At 44.8% G+C, this 26,979-nt stretch overlaps 1 protein-coding gene across 1 annotated transcript in view; it reads right to left on the bottom strand.

The window, feature by feature from the left end:
* Nucleotides 1-373: 373 nt before the first annotated feature.
* scml2 (Scm polycomb group protein like 2) overlaps nucleotides 374-26,979 on the bottom strand; it is a gene marked incomplete at both ends in the record, with an annotated part of 33,528 nt that continues 6,922 nt past the window's right edge. Inside the window, 8 exons of the mRNA XM_084440016.1 lie at nucleotides 374-499; nucleotides 643-797; nucleotides 1,029-1,250; nucleotides 1,863-1,976; nucleotides 2,529-2,663; nucleotides 3,190-3,393; nucleotides 3,502-3,628; nucleotides 3,765-4,060. Of these exons, the coding sequence (XP_084296142.1) occupies nucleotides 374-499; nucleotides 643-797; nucleotides 1,029-1,250; nucleotides 1,863-1,976; nucleotides 2,529-2,663; nucleotides 3,190-3,393; nucleotides 3,502-3,628; nucleotides 3,765-4,060 (1,379 nt within the window). The remainder of the gene's footprint in view (nucleotides 500-642; nucleotides 798-1,028; nucleotides 1,251-1,862; nucleotides 1,977-2,528; nucleotides 2,664-3,189; nucleotides 3,394-3,501; nucleotides 3,629-3,764; nucleotides 4,061-26,979) is intronic.

Genomic DNA, 26,979 nt, shown 5'->3' with positions numbered 1-26,979 from the left:
TGTGTTGGGGGGGGGGGGGGGGAATGGTTCGCAGTTCGAACATTCGAACAATTCCCCAGACAATCGGATATGAAACTGTCCAGGCGAACGACGGCATGAATCATTGTTATCCTCCATGTTCTCTGGTGTTTGATACTCAAGTCTAAAAAGTAAAAAAGTCCAGAAAGGGGCTAAGCAGACTATTAGCTACATGTGATGGTTGAAGGAGAGGAGAGGAAGGTTGACTGCAGGCATATGTAGTCACTGTTCCAACATTCCATCCCATTTTTGGATTCGACCAATGAGAGGAAAGAGTCTGGTCAGTCAAAGAAGGCGAAGCTTCCAGAGATTCCAGGGATTTCACAGCAAGGATTTGTGTGTGTGTGTGTGCATCCTATGGTTTGGTCTGTTTCAGTCTCTCGATGTGGTGACACAGTTTGAGGGCGGGGCCAAGTTTCAGGCCCATGTACTTCATGATGACATCACTACGCAACAGCATCAGAGCCTTGCCGTCGATCTCCTACACACACGCGCACACACACACGCGCGCACACACACGCACACACACACACATTGAAACAGTGTCAACACAACAGAACCCTTCTGGACTGTCCCTTTGAACACAGCCCAGGTAAGACAGGAAGGAGACAGGAAGTGACTCACATGTTTCCTGAACAGCTCCACATGGGGGCCCAGGGTCTGGGGGTCTGCCTCGCAGACAAACCTGATGACATCCTCCACAGACCAGGAGGAGGGGGCGTGGCCATCAGCATCTCGGTCTGCCGTCAGGTGGTCGGGACCGGTCGTGGAACTGGCTGCTAAGGATCATGGGAGATGCACACACACCCACGGACACACAAACACACAGTGAGGACACAGTACCTCAGCATGGTCCAATTCAGACTCCCCAGTGACCGCCATATCTGTCCACTAGGTGGGAGTGTTTGGCTAGGATTTACCTGCATTGCTCACTGATGCTGGTGAGTGTTGAGATCACAGTTCTGTCAGCTATTTGTGTGTGCGTGTGTGTGCGTGCATGTGTTTCCTACCCTCCACTTGTCTGGCCTGTCGTGAGGACCCCAGCTCGGCGGGGTTGGAGCTGAGGCGGCGAAGGGGTGGGGCTTGGCCTGGGTAGAGGGGTCGGTCCATCTGAGAGGGGCGGAGCTCAGAGGAGCTACGTAACGTAGGGGGGCGGGGCGCCATGGAGTTGGAGGCGGAGTCTAGAGGGTCTGACTTGGATAGGCCGTTCTCACCGTGGGGGGGGGACTCTGCTAGGGAGGAGACATGGAGAGAGCTGTCAACACACACACACACAGTAGGAGTAGAATGGCCATGCCGCCCGGGGTCCTCCGCAAGGAAAGGCATCAGCTAATTAACACACAGTGTTTGCACACCGTTTTACTGTCACACACTGAGATGAGAGCTAACTGAAACAGTTACCTGAACTCCATGTTATACAGCAGTTTCACTAAAACATTCTCCTGAAGCAGGCATGAGGAGGAGGGGGGTGGGGGGCTAGAGCAGAACCTAAAGGAGGAGACAGACTAAACCTAATCCTAACCTTGTTAGCCTAAGCATGCTTTAGCGTTAGTATGTGTGTTAGCATTAGCACGTGTCTCAGCGTTAACAAGTGTGTCGTTGTGTTAGCCACAGCCAGTGTTAGCCTCAGCATGTCCACTAGCATACCAGCATGTCCAGATCATGGCTCAACAATATCAATATCCTAAAGGGAGCCTGTCAATCAAACAGGATCAACATGGCGATGGGTAAAGAGGAAGTGGAGGCAGGATGTGGTCAACGTAAGTCGCTAGGTATAGAGAGCTGTGTCGCTTTTGGGGACAGTGAGACAGAGTGCGTGTGCGTGTGTGTGTGAGAAGGGGTACCTTCAGAGTGCAGGTGTTTGGGGGACTGGGGGGCAGTGTGAGGGGAGGACTGCTGGCGGAGGAAGCGCTCTGTCCTCCGGCTCACATACAGAGAGCCCGGTGTCTCCTCTTTAACTGGGAACCACAGAAGAAGAAACAAGGCAGCGTCACCTTCAGGGCACGGGGTGGCACTGAAGGTGCAGTTTAAGCACTGAAGGTGCTCCTTTTTACAAAGGAGCAGTTAAAGCAATTAAACTGGGACACACGGGCGTTGCTGGGGATTGGAGACTTATTATAGTTGGAGTGCTCTGATCTAATAGGAGTTCTATCAATCATAAAAGCACAGCAGCAGTCCTCATTTGATCAGTATCTTGTCAAAAAGAGATCCCACACACTGGCACACACATGCACACACCCAGATGCGCACACACACACACACACACACACACACACACACACATACATACATGCACATGTACATACACGCGCACACACACAAATCCTTGCATACACACACACACGCATGCACGCCCTGATAAGCACCTGTCCTGGTCCTGGTGCGGTCATAGGGGTGTGTGTGTGGGGGGCTGCCGGTCCTGGTCCTGGTGCGGCCGTAGGGGTGTGTGTGTGGGGGGCTGCCGGTCCTGGTCCTGGTGCGGTCGTAGGGGTGTGTGTGTGGGGGGCTGCCGGGGCTGAAGGGCTGGGAGCTGAACAGGTTGGCGCTCTGAAGCTGGCGGCACAGCGTCTCCAGGAAGCGCAGGACGAAGGAGGCGCTGGATGCTCGGGGCAGCTTCACGTAGTGACTACCCCCCTCAGAGCGCACTACAGAGGGAGGATAACACACACACACACACACACAGCGATAACCCGGCAGCACTGGAGAGGACAAGGTCTAACACACACACACACACATACCCACACACACATGCACACACACACGCGCACACTCACGCACACGAACACACACACGCACACTCACAGAGTGGGCAGCCACTCTCTGGCTGAGGCTAAGGGGAACAGATGGTCCAATAAGGTTAACCCCCCTCCTCCCCCCATCCCCCGCCTCCCTGTGGGACCCCCTAGGGAGCCAGCCTATCAGGGCCTCCCAAACCAAGTTAGGGCCACATGTCTGTTCCCGTTAGACCCACTCTGGCGCGCACACACACACACACACACACACACACACACAGGAACAGACACGCACACATACAGGAACAGACACGCACACATGCACACACAGACCCACAGACCCACACACAGACACACACACTAATCCAATTCCTGCTGCCTGATTGACTCCTGTAGTCCTTCTGGATTTAGGCATACATATCAAGTCGCATAGTCTCACCTCGAATGACCTCCCCTCCGTCTGACTGGCTCTGCAGGAAGCCGTAGAGCGCCGACGGCTTGTGGGCGGAGTCTAGGCAGGCCTGGACAGTCTGCTGGAGGACAGCGTTGACAGGGGCGGGGCCAAAGTGATCAGGGAGCTGCTGAACCAACTTCCTGTCCAGGTGGGGGCCGCAGTCACCATGCTTGTTGACGTACACACACACTGGGACCACACACACACACACACAGTTTGATATATGTGACTGTATGATTGACTGGATAGCTTTAACTGTGCTTTTCCTCTACTGTGTATGTATGTGTTGCAGCGTACCTGTGGAGGCCACTCCAGATCCGTTGGGCAGGCTGCCGTCTGTGTGTCCCTGACTGCTGCTGCTGCCCCGTCTACTCTCAGAGGCTGGCGGGGGGGCAGAGGACGGCCCCGGCACCCGCGGCTTCCTCTGCAAAACAAACACACCCAATCTCACAGACCAACCCTCAAAACAGAATATAAACAAAATATATTCATAGAAAATCTAAATGACCCATCCCCCCCCTCCCCTCAGCCTCTCAGGTTAAGCCCCCCTCCCTCCTCACCTTGCTCCCTGGTTTGGGGCCTCTTTTCTTGTGGGGCCGCGGGGCCAGCAGGGGCCCCGTCCTGACAGGTGTCGCCCCGGAAGACGAGCCCCCGTGACTGGAGGCAGCGGCGGCGGCCTCAGCGGCGGCCTTCAGCAGGGCGATGGTCTGGCTCTTAGGCCGCCGCCCCCTCACGCCCTTCCTCACGGGCAGGGGGGGCAGAGGGTGGGGCAGCCGGTAAGGGGACTGCATGGAGCGTCTGGTGGGAGGGGTCGGGGCGCAGGACACCGGGGCCAATAGGGCGCCAGGAAGGGTGACTGGAAGGACGGGACACAGCCAATCAGAACTGAGAAAATATTGGCAGCCTGTAGAGCAAAAAATGGTAAGGCAACTCCTTTTGTCATACAAGTGCACACTAAATCTTTGTCCCACACCCATGATGCATGTCGTCATCATGCACAGTTGTTGACATTTGATCCATTGTTATGTTGTGAAATATAATGACTATAAGCACTCCAGTTCAGTGGGAGCATACCTCTCTCTATTCGCTGATCTAACGGCCAGGGACATTGAGCATTATTGGATTTGTCTCGGCCCAGAGAATCCAGCAAGACCAAACTCAAGCTGTTTCGAGTTGATTTTGTCTCGTTACAGGCATGGAGAATAACCGCACCTCTGACTCCCATTCAGTTGGATATCCCACTTGCAGCCGATGTGTTAAGGATGTAAATGCCCACTGGTCATCTTCTCGTGGATCTAGCGGTCAGTGAAATCAACCAAATGCCAAGATGTGGACATAATTGGAATCCTCTCGGCCTACAGAATCTAGCTAGCCTTATTTTGAGAAGCTTGGAGTCGATTAGTGTCAGTGTATTAAAATTATATTGAGTAACGTTAACTAGCAGCAGGTGCCACCGAGCTAACTTAGCTGTGTAACGTTATGGGCTAGCTAATGCTGCCTTGCATAATGGACAAATTTGGGGGGTTGGGGGCGCGGGTGTGTCACTGTTTTCAGAGGGGAGGCCCACATTGATGGAGTTTGGGAACCCATGCTGTAACACAAACAGACCACGACAATGTGGGACAAGACATTCATCTGTTTTTGTTTTCATTAGCCTACTTAAAAAAGATAGATTAACCTGTTTCTTAGATAACTACCAGGGGTTAAATTGGGATTTGTTATGTGGGGGGCCACATGTTATCTCGGAGTTAGCGAAGTTGGCATGGGAGCAGGCAGTGTATTCTTGATTAAATACAATTCTACAACGGAGAGTTTGGATACTTGATTCTGATTGGCTAGCAGCCGTGGTAAAATACTCTGTAACCTAGCCTCGTGTCACCAATCTCTCCTCGGGTAGAAGCGAGACAACTGCTAAAGAGACAGGCCTCCTGTTTCTCCGCTGCGCATCGTGCCTAACCACTCCCGCTAGCCGTGGCGATATCCGTGACATCCCACTGCTTCTCGTTCCATGCTTTATTAGGGCCCGAGTACTGGCGGTGCGAGGCCCTATTGAAATTGTAAGGATTATTTTTATTATTCTCCTTCTCCTCCTACCTTCTTCTTCTTCTCCCCAAACAAATGCCTTTTTGGCGGCCTAAACATTGCTGAAAACGGATTAAACTTTGCAGATACGTCAGTCCTGGTGAAAAAATTGATAATTCATGGGTGACGGAAAAGGGCGTGGCAAAACGGCTCAAGAGCGCCCCCTGGAAAATGTAAAATGGCGAGCCCCACCTTTCAGTTTGATGTAGGAGAACGAAATTTGGTGGGCATATGTAGTTCATCAAGACACACTAAATGTCTCTTGGAGCTATACCCAACATCCAACAGGAAGTCAGCAAAAAAATTTAGTTTTCACCAAACACCCTTGCCGCGGCGCCCCGCCAAATTTTGACATTTCGCCATAAAACAGCAAGTCCTCCATTCATTATCCGATATGTCTCACGCTTCATGAAGGTTCTGTCCTGAACACATCTATGTGTCACTATTGCGTCATACAGTAGGACCCCACTTATCCGAACCCAACGGGACCGAAGGTTGTTCGTATCTCTGAAATGTCCGGATGACTGAAACTTATGTTAAAATGCACCAAATTCAATAAGTGGTATACTTGTTTCATATACTCATAATAGACCAATAAATACCCTTAATTACTTGTAAAAATGCATCAAAATTGCAATCAAATAGCCAACTAAACTCATATAGCCTAGCCTATAATAGACCTACAGTAGCCTATAATAAAATAACCAACTTTCCACTTGAGTGCCAGCTTTGATCAAATACAGTACTTTATTCTCAAATGAGGCGTACGCTGCATCGATAGGCTACTGTATTCGCAGAACAACATGGTAGCCTATAGCCTAAAAAAAAACCAACGTTAGAACAATTAGAGCAAATGATAATCAATAAATAAATAAATGAAATGAAAGACAAGTTGTCGTGTCATAGGCTATTGTAGCCTAAAAGAAAGTCTCTAAAACAACCGATGTAGGCTAACGTGGCCTAGGCTGTAGGCTATTATTTAACAAATACAGTAGGTCTAGTAGGCTAATCTACATGCCCACAACACGTCTGTGTTCCTGAAGTCCATTAACTGGGAACGAAAAATGACTCGATGCTCCTCTGCTTCAGGTTGCTGACGCGCTTTCTGGCTACCAAGGAATGCAGCTCTCGCGCACCAGACTCGTTTGCGTTTTGCGCTCGACATTAGAGTAACAAATAAATGAAACGTGACAGTAGACTACAGCCTACAGGCAACATGTAGGTCTACATACAGTTCTGTTTTTATTCACAGTAGGGTACAGTACTGTAATGAAAATCCCACCAGTAACCAGATAGCAGGCAAAAAAAAAAGAAAATAAGTTTTTTAAGCCTGTCCGGTAGACCGGGAGGTTCGGATCTCTGAAATTCGGATGAGTGGGGTCCAACTGTACTTATAGCGCCACCTATTGGTGAAACAGGAAGTACTCATAACTCCTACATACTTTATCCGATTTCCTCCAAATTGCTCATGCTTGATGAAGGTCACATCTTGAACACATCTGTAAGTCAGTATTGTGTCATACCTACAGTGCCACCTACTGGTGAAACAGGAAGTCCTCATAAGTCCTACATACGTTATCTGATTTACTCCAAATTGCTCAGGGTTGATGAAGGTCGCATCCTGAACACATCTGTGCGTGAGCATCGAGTCATACTAATAGCGCCACCTACTGCTTACAGGAAGTCATCATAACTCCTACATACATTGTCCGATTTACACAACATTTCTCACGCTTCATCAAGGTACTGTCCTGAACACATCTATGCGTTGGCATTGAGTTACGCTTAGAGCGCCACCTACTGGTGACAGGAAGTTTCTCTCAGTACTGGACACCTAAATAGCACACCCTGTAACGGCGCCGCACTCCGACCCGCATGAGGTGCGAGGGCCCCATAGACATATACACTATCTTGGTCCGGTACAGAGCTCCGCGAGTAAACTAGTGATGGGTCGGTCGCGAACGATACGGCTCTATGTGCCGGCTCCTTTAAGTGAACGATGATAAATACATAGTTGTTAGCTGATAGATACAACTAAAACTGTTGGATGCTGCTGTTTTGCACTTTGTAATTTTTCTTTTTATTTATTTATTATTTATGTTATTTGACTGTTATGGATAGTTCAAAGACAAAAATATTTGTTTCTACTTCGAGAGTTCTCTCTTGATGCAGGGTTACTTTTACTGACTGAAACTGCTGAGGAGAGCGGTTGTCACGTGACAGCGGTACCGGACCAATATAGCGGCCGTATTTTGCGCCGCTCAATCCATTACGAGTCATCTCGTGTTCATATCTATGGAGGGCCAGCTCACTAACCGGGTTTCCATCCACCTCTTAAAATTTGCATTTTCCAAAATTGCGGAAAAAAAGCTTGAATGGAAACGCCAGAAATTCGAAAAAAGGCCGGAATATCGCAAAAAAGTTTTTACGCTCGAAGGAGGTGGAAAAGTCAGCGTATCGATAGTAGGAAAATGCGACTTTTTGCAATGGAAACAGATTTTGCGAATAAACGATGACGTTCCAGCTATTTCCGACAGTAGGGTAGAGGACCCAAAGACGCCCCCCGAGGGTAAGACGCCCCCCCCTTTAATTTTTCAACCGAAAACATTTCTCAGATGGCACCAGGCCACCACATCAAATATTTGACCTGTCACATAGCAGTTGACAGTTATTCAGCAAAAACGTTTTTGAGGTAAGTTGATCAAATTTTCTGCTGTTAGAAAATAAGCATATATCAGATTTTAGAAAGTTGGTATTCTAGGTAATGTAATCCATTTGTTTGGTGAATTGATCTACTTTTGGTAGGTTAGTATGAATGAAAATGTCAAATGTAGCACAGGAGTGCAAGACCCCCCCCTCTAAGGCCAATCTAGTTAATAGGCCTCTAGCCTATTAATATTGTTATTATTAATGTTATTATTATTAAGTATCTATTTATTGTATTATGTATGTTCATCAACATTTTTTAATCATAAGTTTCATTAAATTGCATTAAAATGTATGAATAAACCACATTTCTAATGCCTAATATTATGCCAAAATTGATGTAGCCTATGCATAATTTCAAGAATAAATTAATTTTAAAATATGAATAACTACTTTTATAAGATTGAGACTCATTTTACACTCTGATTAATTATTTAAGATTAAAATGAGTGAGTGAAGCAATATTCCATGGGGGGGCATCTTGCACCCCCAGGGGGGCCATCTTGCACTCCGGGTGGTGGAAGATGCCCCCTTTACATAAGTTTTTTTTTTTTTACTTAAATGCTATTAAAGTGTAAAGTCTTCAACATAACTAACATGTATATACTAAATTCAGTTATAAATATGTATTTAATAAGCCACAAATTTACATTGTCCTTAGGGTGGGCATCTTTGGGTCCTCTACTCTACTCTGGTCATTGCATTTACTCCTTCTCGTCTCTGCATCAAGACGGTGATGTAAGCTGACAAAACAGAGTTCTCCCAAGAGCCATCAAGTTTACAAAGAATCTCTCCATCTCGTCGTAGTTCAGTACAGACCTGAGTTGAAAAAGTTGTTGACATGAGACGCTCTCACACTACAACCGCCACTTCCATTGGACGATTGTGGGTTTTCATTTGCACATAACTAGGCTAGCCTATATTTTAATAAAACATTGAAGTCCGCAAGTCAGTTACTTTTTCAAAAATTGTGTTCTGTTGCACCCCCTATTGTTAAATATATTCAAGATCATTCAAATAAAAAAATATTGTGTATGTTTTTAATGTATACCTATATCGCCCACCAGCTGAAAGGTTATAGTGAATGCGCAGTTTCGCGCTATGTATAGCCTATTATATTTATTGCCATATAGTCATTGTGTGAGTAGTATGAAAGGACAACATTAAGCCTTGAGTTGTACAGTACAATCCTAAGATCTTATATCTCGACCGTATAGGCCTACCTCAAAAAAACGATGCGTTCTTACGGTAGCCATTCAACGGCTACTGGCCGATATAGTGAGCCGCGGCGGTTCTAGTGTTAATGATGTTATTTCATTGCGCCCTCTTCTACGGGTGTTTTTTGCATTTTTATTTTCATTTTCACGAGAAGCGCCACCATATTGGGAGTCAGCAGCTCGACCTGACTTAGTTTGTCAAACGCAGCCTATGATAGATTAAGCCATGATCTGTAAGTAAGTTTTCTCCATTTAACTCAACCCTGTAGCATTTCTGTTTAAGATTTTAAAATAATGTAACTTAAATGAAAGTAAATAATTAATCTCTGCATTGCCTGAGTAGGAGCAAAACATAGAGTAATTTAGCCATCTTGGTAATGGTAAACTATACCTAGGTAATGTAGCTAGCTAACGTGGCTGATGTGATAGCTTGCCATGTTAGGCTAGCACTAGGCCGCTTGATTTAGCTAATGTATATCTAGCTGGCTAACGTTAGCTAACTTGATAGCTTGCCAGCGATTCCTGGAAGACTAAAATATCGGGGTAGTTAAGAGAAAACATTGTTTAATTAGAATATCAGATGAACTCCAAGGTGTACTCACTCATAAAATAATGTGAGGGCTCCCTATCCAATGCCATGAGCGTACAGCACTTCTAATCTGACAACTGACTGACTGACAAGCGGAGCGAAAGTGAAGAGTATGCTGCCCAGGCCAGTGCAAGTGATGACGCAACAAGATTTTAAACTTGAAAAAACAGTAACTAAAATGAATTGTGATTTATTTTAATAGTGGACATGAAATGGCTGCATTCTTTTAACAATAAAGACAAAGAAAGAAAGAAAATAAATTAAATGTTGATGATAGATGTGACGGGGTCGAGCTCCGGCTGATGACATTTGGGAATCTATGGATAGCCCCGGCCCAATTTAACCCCTGAGAAATACCAACAACGGTTGCACATTGAAATTGTAAACATTGCTTAAAATAAATAAATAAATAAAAGAGTCATCGACTCAAGACAAGCGTGGAGCGCGTCATCAGTTAAAGACACACCTTCAAACTATGAGGGGTGGAAGTAACAAAAATTAATAAATAAATATGTGGTCGATTAAAATGCAATCGAATTAAATGTGTGAATGATTAAAATGCAATCAAATTCAATTATTAATTAAATTAATAATTACATTATTAATTAAATTAATCGTTAAACTGCACTTTTATCATTAGAGTGCGCTTTTATCATTAAGAATGTGCTTTTATCATTAGAGTGTGCTTTTATCATTAAACTGCACTTTTATCATTAGCGTGTGCTTTTATCATTAGAGTGTGCTTTTATCATTAGAGTGCGCGTTTATCATTACAGTGTGCTTGCACTTTTGTCATTAGACTGTGCTTTTGTCCTTTCCCAACACACACCACTCTAACGATAAAGCCTTTATCATTAGACTGGCGTGTGTTGCATGTGTCAATCAACTGACCACGCCCACAGGTGTACATCCAGGCTATCCCTGTCGATTGGACATGTCTGGTCTCGCGACCGCGACCAGACCAAGCCCCCAGGATCAGCTTGGCGCATTGAAGCCACCATGGGCTTTCAGGCCAAGCCCGGTATTGCAAGTCACGTCACGGCATGCGGCCCAAGAACCTTATTTCCCATGGTTTGTGGATGATGATAGATAGGGCTAGAAAAGGAAAACAAAAATTTTCTCGGTATCATTCAGCATCAGAGACCAATCTAATCAATATAAACTTTTAATTCAATGGGGTTTTGTTTGTTTTTGAAGCCACCAATACCTGTAACGAGCCCATTTGAAACATGTGCTGTGCACGAGCCTCGGGGACGCTGGTCGCGCGTTCGTGAGTCCTGCGAGCTCGGCGGAAAACACGTCGCCATAGGAAGACCCGCCCTACTCTGCCTCTGATTGGATAGGAAGTCATGTAATGACGTCGGCTAACATGCAATGAAGCTGCTATGATGATGCTAATCATAGATATGAACGTATGTCTATGATGCAAATGATCATGACATGTGGTTACTTTAGGACATCGTTGGAAAAGATCTAGAGGGTAAGTGGGTCAATGTTGAATAACTTAGCTAACATTATCTAATGTTACATTTCTTTATATTAACATCAACTATATTGATAGGCTAGGGAGCTATGCTAACGGTAGCTAATGCTAACGGCTTAGGGTTAACGTTAGTTAATGCTAACGTTACGTTCGGAGGTCTCATGTATTTCAATTTTAACATAATGTTGAGCATGATCAATGTGACATTGTTCATACATTGATTACAGTCTGTAATCTTGTCTGGCATTATTTAGCTATAGTGGGCTGATGCTACTATAGCATTTGCCACATTATACATCAAATTAATCAAGCATAGTTAGTGTTATTACCTGAAGGCATTATTACCATTGCAAGTAAGCATGCCATGTATATGCCATGCCTGGAAATCAAATTAATAGTGTAATTCTTCCCCATCATAGCTCATTGTACACTGATATAATCATTCTCCTTGCCTTTGCTAATACTCATCTCTTTTATCAAACTTTGTGCTAGGAAAGAAATCTGGCTGTGATTCGGCGCTAGTGCTCATCCAGGCTGTTGTCATCTCCCGCCTGGACTCCTGCAACTCCCTACTTGCTGCCATCCTGCAGCGTTGGCCATCAGACTCCTGGAGAAAGCTACTGCTGACCTGGTGTTCAACAGCCCCATGCTCTTCCACAAAACTTCCCTACTCCGTTCTCAGCACTGGCTCCCTGCGCTGTCCCATCCAGTTTAGGACTGTGGTGCAAGCCTACAGGGCAAATGAACAGCTCCCTCCGACCTCCAGGCTGTGGTCAAGCTCTGCTGCCTTGAGGTGATTTGTTCCCAAGTTGCTCCAAGCCCCCCTACGGCAGATTGTAACGGCCATGGCTCTTTTCTGTCCTGGCCTCACAGTGGTGGAATGAACTGTGCACTGATGTCAGAACAGAGCCAATAATACACACTGTTCATAGTGAGCCTAGTTATTATTGATTAACTTGTACTGTTTCCTCTCTCCTTGTCAGTCATTAAAATATGTTCAGTGTTTCACAATACTGATGTATAACATTTCATTATTTTGTCTCAAGTAGGGAGTTACAGGAGTCCAGGCGGGAGATGACAACAGCCTGGATGAGCACTAGCGCCGAATCACAGCCAGATTTCTTTCCTAGCACAAAGTTTGATAAAAGAGATGAGTATTAGCAAAGGCAAGGAGAATGATTATATCAGTGTACAATGAGCTATGATGGGGAAGAATTACACTATTAATTTGATTTCCAGGCATGGCATATACATGGCATGCTTACTTGCAATGGTAATAATGCCTTCAGGTAATAACACTAACTATGCTTGATTAATTTGATGTATAATGTGGCAAATGCTATAGTAGCATCAGCCCATTATAGCTAAATAATGCCAGACAAGATTACAGACTGTAATCAATGTATGAACAATGTCACATTGATCATGCTCAACATTATTAGGGCCCGAGCACTGGCGGTGCGAGGCCCTATTGTATTTCGAAGGATTATTCTCCTTCTTCTCCTTCTCCTTTACTCCAAACAAATGCCTTTTAGGCGGCCTGAACATCGATGAAAACGGATGAAACTTTGCAGATACGTCAGTCCCGGTGAAAAATTTGATAATTCATGGGTGACGGAAATGGGCGTGGCAAAACGGCTCAAGAGCGCCCCCTGGAAAGTTTAAAATGGCGAGCCCCACCTTTCAGTTTGATGTAGGCTAACGAAATTCGGTGGGCATATGTATTTCATCGAGCCACACTTAAATGTCTCTTGGAGCTATACCCAACATGCAACAGGAAGTCCGCCATTTTGCTCTTAATGTGCCATTTTGTCCTTGTTTTGACCATTTCCATGCCTCGTACTTCGACGAACTCCTCCTACAGATTTCATCCGATCAACTTCATATCGGGTCAGCTTCATCTTAAGACCTTTGTGATCAAAAGTTATCAAAAAAATTGAGTTTTCACCAAACACCCTTGCCGTGGCGCCCCGCCAAAGTTTGACATTTCGCCATAAAACACGAAGTCCTCATAACTCCTCCATACATTATCCAATTTGTCCGATATATCTCACGCTTCATGACGGTTCTGTCCTGAACACATCTATGTGTCAGTATTGCGTCATACTTATAGCGCCACCTATTGGTGAAACAGGAAGTCCTCATAACTCCTCCATACATTATCCGATTTGTCCGATATGTCTCACGCTTCATGACAGTTCTGTCATGAACACATCTATGTGTCAGTATTGCGTCATACTTATAGCGCCACCTATTGGTGAAAAAGGAAGTCCTCATAACTCCTCCATACATTATCCAATTTGTCCGATATAGCTCACGCTTCATGACGGTTCTGTCCTGAACACATCTATGTGTCAGTATTGCGTCATACGTATAGCGCCACCTATTGGTGAAACAGGAAGTCCTCATAACTCCTCCATACATTATCCAATTTGTCCGATATATCTCACGCTTCATGACGGTTCTGTCCTGAACACATCTATGTGTCAGTATTGCGTCATACTTATAGCGCCACCTATTGGTGAAACACGAAGTCCTCATAACTCCTCCATACATTATCCAATTTGTCCGATATATCTCACGCTTCATGACGGTTCTGTCCTGAACACATCTATGTGTCAGTATTGCATCATACTTATAGCGCCACCTATTGGTGAAACAGGAAGTCCTCATAACTCCTCCATACATTATCCAATTCGTCCGATATATCTCACGCTTCATGACGGTTCTGTCCTGAACACATCTATGTGTCAGTATTGCGTCATACTTATAGCGCCACCTATTGGTGAAACAGGAAGTCCTCATAACTCCTCCATACATTATCCAATTTGTCCGATATATCTCACGCTTCATGACGGTTCTGTCCTGAACACATCTATGTGTCAGTATTGCGTCATACTTATAGCGCCACCTATTGGTGAAACAGGAAGTCCTCATAACTCCTCCATACATTATCCGATTCGTCCGATATATCTCACGCTTCATGACGGTTCTGTCCTGAACACATCTATGTGTCAGTATTGCATCATACTTATAGCGCCACCTATTGGTGAAACAGGAAGTCCTCATAACTCCTGCATACATTATCCAATTCGTCTGATATATCTCACGCTTCATGAAGGTTCTGTCCTGAACACATCTATGTGTCAGTATTGCGTCATACTTATAGCGCCACCTATTGGTAAAACAGGAAGTCCTCATAACTCCTCCATACATTATCCGATTTGTCCGATATATCTCACGCTTCATGACGGTTCTGTCCTGAACACATCTATGTGTCAGTATTGCGTCATACTTATAGCGCCACCTATTGGTGAAACAGGAAGTCCTCATAACTCCTCCATACATTATCCGATTTGTCCGATTTATCTCACGCTTCATGACGGTTCTGTCCTGAACACATCTATGTGTCAGTATTGCGTCATACTTATAGCGCCACCTATTGGTGAAACAGGAAGTCCTCATAACTCCTGCATACATCATCCGATTTGCACCAAATTGCTGACGCTTCATGAAGGTCACCTTCTGAACACATCTATGCGTCGGTATTGAGTTACACTTACAGCGCCAACTACTGGTGAAACAGGAAGTACTCATAACTCCTACATACATTATCCGATTTACTCCAAATTGCTCATGCTTGATGAAGGTCGCATCTTGAACACATCTGTAGGTCAGTATTGCGTCATACCTACAGCGCCACCTACTGCTTACAGGAAGTCCTCAAAACTCCTACATACTTTGTCCGATTTACACAACATTTCTCACGCTTCATCAAGGTACTGTCCTGAACACATCTATGCATCGGTATTGAGTCACGCTTAGAGCGCCACCTACTGGTGACAGGAAGTTTCTGTCAGTACTGGACACCGAAATAGCACACCCTTTAACGGCGCCACACCCCGACCCGCGTGGGGTGCGAGGGCCCGCTCACTGCTGCTCGCAGCACTAGTGTTAAAATTGAAATACATGAGACCTCCGAACGTAACGTTAGCATTAACTAACGTTAACCCTAAGCCGTTAGCATTAGCTACCGTTAGCATAGCTCCCTAGCCTATCAATATAGTTGATGTTAATATAAAGAAATGTAACATTAGATAATGTTAGCTAAGTTATTCAACATTGACCCACTTACCCTCTAGATCTTTTCCAACGATGTCCTAAAGTAACCACATGTCATGATCATTTGCATCATAGACATACGTTCATATCTATGATTAGCATCATCATAGCAGCTTCATTGCATGTTAGCCGACGTCATTACATGACTTCCTATCCAATCAGAGGCAGAGTAGGGCGGGTCTTCCTATGGCGACGTGTTTTCCGCCGAGCTCGCAGGACTCATGAACGCGCGACCAGCGTCCCCGAGGCTCGTGCACAGCACATGTTTCAAATGGCTCGATACAGGTATTGGTGGCTTCAAAAACAAACAAAACCCCATTGAATTAAAAGTTTATATTGATTAGATTGGTCTCTGATGCTGAATGATACCGAGAAAAAAATTGTTTTCCTTTTCTAGCCCTATCTATCATCATCCACAAACCATGGGAAATAAGGTTCTTGGGCCGCATGCCGTGACGTGACTTGCAATACCGGGCTTTGGCCACTACGTCAAATGGCTTCATGCGCCGGTGAGCAACTTTCATTGAAATGAATAGGCAGCCATTTTTAATGCCGTCTCCAGTTATATTATACCTCCATGGACCAGACAGGCGATTCTAGGGGGTGGCCCAGGTGCCACCCCTGTGATTTTGTCTGTATTTGTGTCATTTCTAATGAATGAGTCAGTGTCATAACTAAATTAAAATTGATTGAAAATATAGTCTGAGAGACTGATCTTTAATCCCCTAAATAGTTGAGCCTCCTACACACCCCTTAACAAAATGTACAAAATGGTTTAGTCCACCACAGAAGCTCACGGACACTGCTTTCTGCAGGAGCAAGCAGTTAGCTAACTTTACTAGAAGGTATTTGAACTTGGCTCACATATTCTTTAACTCCCCCTCAGAAAGATGTTTTTTTGAGTGTGTCAGTATTAAAACGTTTAAACATAGTTATTTTCTTTGTAACACGATTTAATGAAAGCTAGCTAGTGTCATCATCGTCTCTCCACTTATGATAGCTAGCTAGCTAGCTGAAATGCACATTAGCCTTCATGAAAAACATGTTACAAAAAACTAGTTTTTCTGATTGCTAGGCTAAATTTAAGGTAATCTGCTGTCCTGTCATGGGACTAGAATTGAACTCGCATGATACTCCATTTTGTCATCAGATTGATAGTAGTAGCTGCTACTCACTCAAAGGTGGGTGGAGGGGATGAATTGGCTGTTTTTTTTATAAATCAGAGCATTCAAATGTAAGACAGCAGCCAGAGCAGCCAGCACTGTTTGTAGTGATGATAAGGATGACAGCCAGAGCCAGCTTGGGTGTGTAGCTGGAGTCTCCAGCCTTACACATGGGTAGGCAAAATCCTGCTAGTTCCAGACTTCCCATTGGTAAACATATTTAATTACCTTGATCATGTCAATGAGATTGTGGTTAGTTTAATTTCAGAAAATGAAGTTTCATTTTAACATTTGCGTTTGGATGGAGATTGGTTTATGGGGTCATTCGGGCTTGTTCTGCAGCAGCACCAGGTTCTGCAAAATCTGGTTCCCGTGGTCCCGAAGACAAGGGGAGGTTACCGACAACAGTGCTGGCAATGGTGGCTCTTTACATGCAGACTGTGCACATCACTGTATGTAGCCTAGAACCTACAGGATACAGGAAGTGGCAGGGAGCAATGCAAGTTTTGTAAATAAAACTGCATTTTGGCACTCTTTGACCTTTTTCAATTAACTGCTGTCTAGTGTAAGACGTATTCAGCTGCTGCAGTATTGTTGTTAATAACTGTCAGAATGACATGTGATCTGATGATTTTTTTTTCTGAATGTAGCCTAAATATGGAGGTACCATGTTAAAATAATAAATTATGGACAGTGGACACTTGATTACATTTGTTTGGTGTCATGATTTTGACATTTCAATCACAAAACATGACAAATATGGACCATTCCTGTGATGTGTGTGCTGAGGAGGCTGGGGAACCAGTGTGAGTACAAATTATGGTAGGCGCTTACAGTGAAGTTTATTAAAACCGTTTTAATTATTGTGATTTCTGTAGTGGGTGGAAATAAACAGTTTGTAAAAAAATAAAATAATAATATTTAGGCCACTATAGCTTGTAGGTATGACTTGTGCTTTGGGAACGTGTTTTGCTTCTTCACATGCACGCATGCAGAAAAAACAACTGAATTGCCACTCCGGCATATCTCTGCCCCCCCAGTCAAAAAGGTCTAGAATCGCTACTGTCTGATGGTATTGGGGTGTACTCCAAGGCACTCAGCTATTCCAAAGGCGGAATAGCCGCAATTGACAAACCACTCCAACGTTTCCTGAGAAATGTTTAAACGTGGTCTCGTGTCTGCATGTACGTCAATGGGAAAAATTGGCTTCAGTTAGCTGTAACGTTAGAAGTTCGCTTGTAGCATCAGCTACTAGCTCGACCACCCTTGGATTTATTTGAACTCCGCTAGCCTGTGCATTAACAAGAAAACATTTCAGCCATTCCAAGTTGAAAAGGAGGACGTCGTCGCTTTGGCCGCTGATAGCAAGATCTCGACAGACTCGAAGTTTATTTACAATAAAACCCTGCACATCAGAGGCTGCCTGCGCCATTTTTTGAAAACTGCGGTGATGCGCATGACATTTTTCATCAAAAGACATGTCCAATCAACAAGGATAGACTGGATGTAGGTCAGGTGATTGACACATACAACACACACCAGTCTAATGATAAAGGGTGGTGTGTGTTGGGAAAGGGCAAAAGCGCACTCAAATGATAAAAGTGCAGTTTAACGATTAATTTAATGAATAATTGAATGATTAATTTAATGAATTATTTAATTTGATTGCATTTTAATCATTCACACATTTAATTCGATTGCATTTTAATCGATCACACATTTAAATTAATTGCATTTTAATCGACAACATATTTATTTATTAATTTTTGTTACTTCCACCCCTCATATCAAACAGGTAGCCCTGCTGTAATGGAGATGCAAATGCCAGCAGTGCCAGGCTGGTGCACAGAGTCAAACAGAGTCAGGCCAAGCTAGCACGTGTATGGAAAAGGACTAAATGTATCTGTTGTGTTTATAATATATTGCAACCCTTGGGGAACGGGAGAAGAGAGGGAGGAGAGGACCGGGGTGAGGAAAGAGATGGAGAAGGAAAGAGAGAGTGGAGGTGGAGAGATGAAAGCAGGGTGAAGGGCGAGAGGAGGAGAACAGGGAATTCTCTGAGGAGGAGTAGGCTACGGTTTCACTCCCCGTTTACACCTTGCATTAAAATGTGTCTCCTATCTACAGTAGATAATGATTTAGCCTGATTACATTTAGCCTACACCTGGCATTAATATGCGTTTCGATTACCTTCAACCCGATCCGTTTGAGATACGATCGACTGTCCAGCTGACAATCGAACGTCGCATCTTGTTTGTTCTTGAATATTTTCGCCTGACTAAATTGAGAGTAGACACTTTTATCTCGTCTGGACTCCAACCTTACCAGGATCCATTTTAATGCTTTCTTGCTAGCTGCCATGGAAGCCTGCTCCTTGCTGGTCTGGAACCGGCGCGTTCCAACGGCTACGTATTTCCGCCCACGTTGTTGATATGTGGATATGTGGTCGAAATGCGTCCCTGACTACCTCCGGAGGTGGTTTGGCCGATTGGATCGCAATCCGTCCTCAAAACGTTTTGGGCGCATTTACACCTGTATTTTCATGTGGTTTAGCACGATCAGATTGCAATCACCAAAAACGCATTTTAATGCCAGGTGTAAACAGGGTCTCTGTCCCCTGTGATTAACAGCTCTTTGGTCCCGCCCCTCCCCCGCCAAGTCTAGGGGTCAGTGGTCGTATCCCTGGGAGACCAGGCAGGTAACCCCAACCCCCCCCCAACTGCCCTGGCCCCTGCTAACCTGGCTCAAAACACGGCCATCTCCGGTTACAGAGGAACACTTCCTCTCCTCTCCTTCTTCCTCCTCTGCTCTTCTGCCCTCTCCTCTCCTCTCCTTCAAGATTATTTTATTCGTCACATGTAATGTACGCTGTACAGTCACAGTGAAATGTGGCTGCTGGCTCCAAGATCATGCTACAGATGAATTCTAATACTCAGTTCGAAATTACAATTATTCTCTTTATCTCTTCTCCCCTCTTTCAGAGCTCTGTAACAGTCATCTTCAAGGATTTCATCAGCAAGTATAAAGAGCCTCAAAGAGCCTCTCTCTTTCTCTCCATCCCTTCATCAGTGAAGGCGTGATTCTCTCCATCCCTCCATCAGCGAAGGTGTGAAACGCCACAGAGAGGACAGGGAGAGAGAAGGGCATTGTGGGATGTGACAATGAAAGTCTGGGCTCATTCAGACTGTCTCTATCATGACCAGATAATCATCTCCTGGGTGTGTGTGTGTGTGTATATGTGTGTTAATGTGCAAATTCTTTCTTCACTGTACTATGGTCAGATATTCATCATGCATTTTCCCTGGTAGGTCAGAGCGGGATGGACTGCTGAGTAGACTGGGTTAGAGCTGGACTAGATCAGTGCTGGACTAAATAAGGACCAGGACAAGACTAGAGAAGGACTGGACTAGGACTAGGGCTGGACGAGACCAGAACTTTGACTACAGAAGGACCATGGCTGGACTAGACCAGGACTGGACACGAGAAGGACCAGGACTGGACTAGATAAGGACCATGGCTGGACTAGATAAGGACTAGGGCTGGACTAGATAAGGACTAGGGCTGGACTAGATAAGGACCAGGGCTGGACTAGATAAGGATCAAGGCTGGACTAGATCAGGACTGGCCTGTAGAAGGACCAGGACTGGACTAGAGAAGGACTAGGGCTGGACTAGATAAGGACCAGGGCTGGACTAGATAAGGATCAAGGCTGGACTAGATCAGGACTGGCCTGTAGAAGGACCAGGACTGGACTAGAGAAGGACCAGGGCTGGACTAGAGAGGAACCAGGACTAGACTGGCCCTAATATGCCAAGATGTTAATGGAGGGAGAGAGGAGGATTAGGGAAAGTGGGGGAGGAGAGGGTGTTCTGTTTCATATGGGCGGAGCCAACTCCCTCACTACACACACACACACACACACACACAAATCTACCTCTCCAAGCCAGTTTCAAGAGTAAGCTGGTCCTGGTAGGGTTTGCATGACCTGGGACTGTGTTTGTGTCCTGGTAGGGTGTGTGTGTGTGAGTGAGAGAAAAAGAGAGAATGTGTGGGTGTGTGTGTGTGGGGGGGGGCTGTGAAGTGTGTCTGCCCGCTGGCGGGGGGTGGGCGGGTTCTCCTCGGGCCAAATTACCTACCCCTCACCCTTCCCCCTCATCCTCCAATATTTACATTGAGCCGAGGAATCAGATTGGCTGTGCTGGGGGAGCGGAGAATAGAACAATGCAGAAACAGACTGAAGAGGACTGGCTACAAGGACCACTTACTACCAGTGTGAGGTTTATGTTCACAAATCATTCTCTGTTTAAACAAAGAGCACACACAGTAACACACACACACTCACACAAAGGCTGAATACATGAGCTCTGCTAAACGCGCGCGCATACACACGTGCGCAGGTAGTTGCTCCATAAACCAAGACTAGGCTACACAAGTTAAAGAATCTATGTACCGTTTCAAGAGAACTCTTGAGTGTTTCACTTGAATTTTAGTGCATATATGCTCCAAATGAACTCAGACCACGGCCGTCTGAGCTTTGGTCTGTGGTGCAGTTCTCCTAACCTGCACATTGTGAACACACGGTCGCTTTGGGAATCAACATTTTTGGCCCTCAAGTTTTATCATACACAGCACACGTGACACAACACTGGCATGATCCCAAAACAAATCTGAAGTCACTTGAATGGTCTGGACTTGAAGTACATCCATGGTCTGAAGAGGAGTACTCATGCACTTTGTCTTAAGCACTAGATTATGCTCTTAGTCACTTGCACGTGGGAGCTCTGGCGAGTAGCAGTACATTGACTGAGTTAAATGCAATTATTGTATAGTGATAAAAGAGTCCACTAAAACTGTAATGTAATGTAATGAGAGTTGGCTACAAGTGCACTCCTTTTCAGAATAATTTTGTGTAGTACGATATGGAACAAAACATCTGAGAATGGCAGTATGTGTCCCTTCATCATGGGACAAAGAGAGAGCCCTGCATTAGTCCTATATAACCAGCATTTGTCATCATAATTGTCACAATGATTACATTGTAGAAATCATCTCATCATTTAAACATTTATTGTTATTCATTTGTCATCATAAGAAAGTGATCTTGAACTAGGCTGGTGTTCTGCTGCTAAGCATTTCTAGTTCAAATTCAGTTTGGTTTATTCGTCACATACTGCATCATACAGGACCAGTGGAGGTGTAGCCTATACTCATGTCAAATTGATCGCTCCAGGTGGAGGGTAGGTTATACAAAAGAACAACAGTGTGAATGGAAAGTGGACTGAGCTGAAGTGGACCAGAACAACTCTCTTTCCAGAGAAGAGATAGTGTGAATACAAAGAGAACAGAGTTCTCTTTCTGTTGGTCCACATTTCCACCAAATTAGCTCAGGCTCTTAAGCCGGTCCCGTTCAGGATTCTTGGAACCTTGGGGATGTCTAGCCAACCAGTCCGCCTTTCCACCAGTTGTGAGCGGAACCATTCTAACCAAGGATGCGTCATCTATGGAGGGTATTGCACAATGCACACCAGAAATAAACAGTACTATTGATCAGCTGCAAGCTTTTGTTCTGATAGGCTATTTGGTTTTACCCTCCCCCCCGCACACACACACACACAAAAAACAAAACAACAAGCATGGGCCAAACAGAAAACGTAGAAGACTATGAATGGTTTGGTATTCATCCTCAGGAGCAGAGAAGAAGCATGTCTAAACGGACAGAGGGGTCCTCTGGTTTACACTCAAAAATTGTGTTTAAACTAAGAGCACCCACGCGTCACCCATACGTTTCCCTATGCCTAGAGCCTGGGTCTCCCGCTTCGGAGGCGCCAATAGGGACGTCCCTTTTGGAGGGACTGTCAGCGCTCCTTTGAGGAGTGAGTTTCACCAGCCACTCCACGGTTCACTCAGATACAAATGCACACGCACACACACACAGACGGAATAGGGGCCCACATCAGCTCTGCTACACACACGCGCAGGTAGTTGCTCCTTAAAGTCGCACTGAAATGAAAAAATCATTCTGTCCCATTTTGGTTCACATAATTGGTCATAGTGTTCACCTATTCAACGATTTATGCCCCAAAAATTTACAAAATTCTACTTTTGTTGTAGTCTTATATCAAAGTATATAATTTCTTACTTCCTGGAAAACGGTAGGTCACGTGCAATGACGACAACAGGTACCTTAGATTTTAGGCCAATAATCTCACGACATCCACCCGTCAATCAACGCTATCCTTCTATCGAATCTGTCTAAAGTTCTTAAAACTAGCCTCGCGTCACCAGTCTCTCCTCGCGGAGAAGAGCCTACTTCACAGCCTTAAGCCCGCCCCTTCTTCTGGCTCGAGCCTGTAGAGCCCGCATCCTACTTCCGCTTGCTCTATTTGTATTTAAATACAAACTAACTATTTACATATTCACAAACTTTATTTATTTATTTAGCTGTATAACAGTAGCTTTTTTTCTTTTTTTACAGTGCAACCCTAGTAGCCTACATCAGCCATGTGATGATGATGGGCATGGAAAAAACAATTAATTTTTTGTTGTTGCTGTATAACATTAGCTTTTGTCTTTTAAACAACTTAGGTCTGTAAACCTAAAGAATAACGGAAAAATAGTATAGCCTACAATTATACAATTATAAAGTAGGCTATTTATAAACATGTAATACGATTATCTAGGTAAACTAGCCGTTTCTGACAATACGATTGGTTGTTGCTGGAGGATCCCAGCGCGTGTGGTGTGTGTGTGGGCGAGCGAGGGAGAGAGGACGTGAAGGCAGCTAAAAAACTTTTCTCTCGTCGTGACTCGTGAGCTGAGCTCGCTTCCTTGTCAACACAATAATTCCCCAAATGACCAGAAAAAGTAACTAGATTTGTCGCTAGTCGCTTTTCATGAAATAAGTCGCCAGGGGGGTCTGGACAGTCGCTAAATCTAGCGACAAAGTCGCTAAGTTGGCATCACTACGTGCGTCTACATTTCGTGAACTTGTTCGTGAACGCGCGTAGTAAAGCACAACTGCGCAAGTACAAAAGTCACCGGAAATAGTCAAATGACTACAAATTTGCCAAGGCGCGGTTCAATAGGGCTTCATTTTTGATAGCGGTCAGTGAATGGAGAGGCTGTATCCAGTTCTATTAATACAACCATGTTTTCAGTGCGACTTTAACTAGGCTATGTAGCCTACCGTTTTAAGTGAACTCGGAGTGGTCCGGTAGAATTTCGCGCAAGTGAATGCTCCAAACGAGTTGGCCCACTAGGGCCCGCGTAAGAAAATGTCATCTGCGTGCCTCCTATGCAACAATACCTCCATGTCAATAATGCCTATGGCATTCGCGGTACACAAAACTACAGGTAGACGCTATAGGCTATAACAAATAACACAACAGGTCGTTTTTTGTCACAATAAATCCTCAATCTGACAGCTCTGTATGCCCTGGTCGCTGGCCAAGGTGCTCTCTGGAAGATCTGTGCCGCCGATCTAGACTAGGCCTACTCTGCACGTGTGGAACGCATCCTCTAAACTGACTCGAGTAGGATCGCTGGTGTCCGCGTACGCGACTGATAATCTGCGCATTATGAACACGATCGATCGCTTTCTAAAATTAACTCTACATTTTGGCACTTTAGGTCAGGCCTTAACATAGCCTACACAGCTCAAGTGACACAACACTGCGCGCACTATAAAACAAATCTGGAGTCACTTTAATGGTCTGAAGAGGAGAGTCGGCTATAGCCTACTCCTTTTCAGAAACATTTTTTGTAGTAGGGTTAGAGCAAAACACAAGTGCAAGGCATTTGAGAATGCCAGTCTGTGATTGATCATGGGACAGAGAGAGCCCTGCTTGTCCTATGAAAACAGCATTTGTCATCACAATTGACAAAACGAAAAGCTGGGACTTTTGTCTGCAATTTCAAAAAAAAAAATCGGCGAGCGAAAAATCAAGCTAAAATCAGATGGCGTATACTCGCATTAGTCACCTTTTAGGTCCTGTACCACAAGGCAACCTCTAGTCTACTTAACCGCTACACAACCATTACAGAACCTCTAGACAACCACCTCTACACAACACTATAGCCTACAGAAACATGCAACAGCCGGTCTCTGATCTCTTCCCTCCATACTCACCCACTAACATGGATGGACACACACAAACGCGCGCACACAAACACAGGCAAACAGGTTATATTCCTGGAAGTTATTTTATCTATTTTGGACAAAGAGGAGGTGCCTGTCTGAGAGTGACTTCCTGTTGCTAATAAAGGGTTAACAGAAAACACGAGAGAACGAAGAGAAGGGGGATGCAGCAGGGAGGAGAAACACCCCTAACTAGTGGAGACAGAACCTGAACCCCACACACACACACACACACACACACACAGACATAACTCACCAGCAGCAACAACCAGCTGTAGGGCTAGTCAACAACAGAGTAGATCCCCTAGCAGTAGCAAGCAGCTAGTGGTGTAGCCAGTGGAAGTGGTAGAGTCGCCAGTATTCAACAGTAGCAGTAGTCTACTAGTAGTAGAATCTCTTTGTATTCTCCAGTTGGTTCCTGCTTAATGGTTAGCTACAATTAGGTGGTAGATTTACCTTCTAATGCTGTTGCTCAGTGTTTCTCTCTGTCTGTCTATCTGTCTTTCTCCCTCTCTGGGCGCTAGTCCACAACAAAGACCATGCTGCAGGCTGCAGCTAGCTGAGCAGAGGAGGAGGAGGCACCTCCCTCTGTGACTGAGCCCAGGGCTGATTAGCATAGAAGGGGGAGGGGGGGCAGGGGAGAGAGGGGGGACCCTTTATTCCTTCTGCATGTTATCAGTAGCCCATATTGACAGTCTTCATCAGTCACCTGCCTGTGTATGTGTGTGTGGGCGGGGGGGGGGGGGGGGGGTAAAAGGCTTGCGAGTGAGGGTTGGGGGGGGGGGGTTAGAGGTTAAAATGGATCAGAGGACCCTGATTGAGGGTGGGGGGTGGGTAGGGAAGGGGCATGCATTAACCCCCCCCCCCTCAAAAGTGTAACCCTAACCATTCAGACCTCCGTGAGGGGACCAAGGGAGACGGCCGGGGCTGAGAGAGGCAGGAGACAGAGAGAGAGACCAAAAGTAGGAAGGAATGAGAGAGAGAGAGCAAAGTGTGGACCCTGTTATACCCCTGTACTAGACACACACTCACACATACATGCTTGCATGCATGCACATACACACACCACAAAATAGTGACAAAATATTAGTCAAACACCTATTTTTCAAGACAATAACTGACAAAATATACAAAAAAAAGATAACTCAACTTTGTTGTGTCTAGATTTTTCTAGATTTTTCATTTTGATAGATAGATAGATAGATGGGAAGAGAGAAGAGGACCTGAGAGAAACCACTGACAGACGCATAACTACCATCATCCGTCAAGCTAACAGTGCTAACTGACGTGAATCACCCTGCGTCAGAGTTTACACACACACACACATACAACACACAACAAAATCTAACACACAAAGAAATACTAATTAGTTTGCTTGCTGAGTTATAAGTACTGTTTTTCTCGCAGCAGAGAGCTACAAATACACACATCCAAACACATACACACAAACACACACACACATACACACACAACTCATTGTTTAGCATGAATGATTGACAGGCGAGTCCGCAAAGTTAAAACCCATCTTTGTCCCTGGAAGGGGGATTTGAATCCCCACTGTTTCTGTCTACTGTCTACTGCCTAATATAATGTACCGTAATATGTCATTAACCCCAATATGTGGTTTCTGGAGGGCTGACTGTGCAAAGCAACTGCTAGTCTTTCAAAAGATTCATTAGTTTCAGCTATGATGAATGAAGAACTGCATGAAGGATAGTATATTCTGCTGTATATCTATATTTGTTATATTTGTGACATGATCATAACTGCCTCAAGCTTTCAGAACATGTATAAGAGCTTTTGTTGGAAATTCTCAATTCTTTAAAATACACTCATCATCTACAATATGAATCCAAAAGCAGCTATTAGCCTATACAGTATATCAAGTTCTAAAGGTTTTGTGCTCAATGTCACAGATGAATAAGACAACAGCTGTCAGTTAACCCTCCTATTGTGTTCCTGTTTGCCCCCCTTTCCAAGTTGTTCGCGGTTTTAGACCGGCCAAATTTGGCCAATCTGTTTTAACTGCTTTATCTTTTAAACTACAAGGTCAAATTTGGTAAATCTGGTATCTGGTGAAAGCTGAGACCTGTGAGATGTTAAATCAGATTAAATAATTAACATAGATATTACCACATTACTGTAATGTGACTAAGTACACAGTATAAATTTAATATTTTATTTCAGTTTATTCTGAATTTCAAATAAGAAGGCCAGTTACACCTTGAAACTCTGTATATATCTGCCAAACAACACATTGGATCAGATCTTCAATA

The sequence above is a fragment of the Borostomias antarcticus genome, assembly GCF_949987555.1.
Source record: "Borostomias antarcticus genome assembly, chromosome: 6".
Taxonomy (NCBI): Eukaryota; Metazoa; Chordata; class Actinopteri; order Stomiiformes; family Stomiidae; genus Borostomias; species Borostomias antarcticus.
This window is presented reverse-complemented; position numbering and strand designations above follow the sequence as displayed.